This window comes from Rhea americana, unplaced genomic scaffold, assembly GCF_003343005.1.
Source record: "Rhea americana isolate MKP2758 unplaced genomic scaffold, rheAme1 scaffold_34, whole genome shotgun sequence".
Taxonomy (NCBI): Eukaryota; Metazoa; Chordata; class Aves; order Rheiformes; family Rheidae; genus Rhea; species Rhea americana.
Window position 1 is genome coordinate 2,018,905 of NW_028186468.1, and position 1,830 is coordinate 2,020,734.

The window sequence follows — 1,830 nt, forward strand, 5'->3', positions numbered from 1 at the left end:
AAAAGAAAAACACTATCAAAACCACCCTATCTTAACCAAACACTAGAGAATATGCAGCTAGAGCTGAGGTAGTGGTGTGAGTGAAATTAAAGATTAAAACCCACCACATTTCACAACTCCACTTAACTCACATGCTTTTCAACCACATTCCCTACTTTGGATTTTGCCACTAAAGGGAACTTGCTTTCCTTTAAGCTCAGAGCAGAGAAGGAGCCTTCTGAGGAATTCAGTGACTTCTCTGCCATACACCTATCGAAAAGGTATGCCCTAGAAGTTGGCTCATCCAGAGAGGAGGTAGCTAAGAAGGCATGCATGAACTTAACAAGTAGTCCTACCTCTTGCTCCAAAATTTTGTTGAAAAACATTAGAAAACGTTTGAATAGTCTTAAAATAAAGGCTTCTGTAGTTACCAAATGTCCTTCCTCTAAGTTCTTATTACTATATTTTTTCTTCATCTCCAGAAAGCTTTAAAATACAACCTACTTACAAGGAGGTATTTTATGTGTATTATGCTAACACATCGTTTTGGATACCCAGTATCCAAAGCTTGACTTAGACTTCGGAGGAAATAGTTAAAAATATAAGCGTGAAATCTTTAGTGTCAACTACCATGAGCATTCACTCCATTTGTGCATTTGTGACTGCACTGAGGTGTATTTCATGCATATAGATAACAATACATTAAGAACTATAGATAATATGACAAACAATGATCAGCTCAGGCTTTCTGAAAAATGAGATCATTACAACCACATACAGAGCAATTTAGTCAGCTTTCTAGTACCTGGAGGTAACGGCGTTTTTTTCTGAATCAAAACCACAGCAACTTTCGTATTTCGTCCCTGCAAACTTTGCCTAAAATAAATATAACATAACGTCAAGGTCTCATCTTATGTTTGCAAAGAAACAGAAGAAAATGAGATTTCAGYTTAGATGAAAACATTAAAAGACTGCACACAAGAAGTAAAAGCAAATGCARTGATACACTGAATCATTCACAGAATGCAGCATTCTCTTCTTTGATCACATGGAAGAGAATAATTGTGCAGGATTTAGTAAACAACAGTTAAAGAGTTCAAGTTGCCCTGAATTTGCGCCTAAGAAAAAAAAATACATTTTTTAATAACGCAACAAGGATTCTGCAATCTACACTTAGCCATTAGCTCGTAGCACATTATGAGCCAAACAAGACAACTTTACCTGACAATTTCAACTCGAGTGGCACACTCGGACTGTTTTTCCTTCCACTGCGGCTCTTCCCAGTCTAGTTCATAGAACACCACCACAAGCGCTGGAACCAGATTCAGGTGTTTGTTCATCCAACCGGTCTTCAGGATCCCTTTCGGGATGTACCACTCGTAGGACGTCCTCTGAGAGCATTGAGGCAYATTAAAGCAAGCCACCAGGCACCGGAGACGTTAGTAACAAAACCCGGCAGACTCCAGGCGGACTGGACAAACAGGGCCGAGCTCGGAAGCGGTCTCGCAGGCTCCCGCGAAGCGCCGGGCCTGTCCCGCACCTGCCCCCCGCCCCCCTCCCCGCGGCGGCGGCGGCGGCGGGGCGCCCACCTTGGTGCGGCACTTGGGGTACTCGTGGTCGCCGGGGAGCACCTTGAAGGAGATGGGCACGCGGTCGGCGCGGCGGTTGGCGCAGAAGGCGTCCCACACGGCGCGGTGCACGGCGTTGTACACCACGTCCAGGCCCGTGAGGGTGACGAAGGCCATGGGCCGGCAGCACAGCTCCACCGGCAGGTCCCACTGCGCCGGCGTCATCCTCGGCCTCGACCCGCAGGGCCGCCCCGGCCCCGGCCCCGGCCCCGGCCCCGGCCCC

At 46.9% G+C, this 1,830-nt stretch overlaps 1 protein-coding gene across 1 annotated transcript in view; it reads right to left on the reverse strand.

The window, feature by feature from the left end:
* Positions 1-1,822, reverse strand: part of TRAPPC11 (trafficking protein particle complex subunit 11) — a 25,359-nt gene extending 23,537 nt beyond the window's left edge. Inside the window, exons 1-3 of the mRNA XM_085311381.1 lie at positions 1,569-1,822; positions 1,201-1,370; positions 785-855 (exon numbers count right to left, since the gene is read on the reverse strand). Coding sequence (XP_085167507.1) covers positions 785-855; positions 1,201-1,370; positions 1,569-1,772 — 445 coding nt within the window. The 5' untranslated portion in view covers positions 1,773-1,822. The remainder of the gene's footprint in view (positions 1-784; positions 856-1,200; positions 1,371-1,568) is intronic.
* Positions 1,823-1,830: the final 8 nt, after the last annotated feature.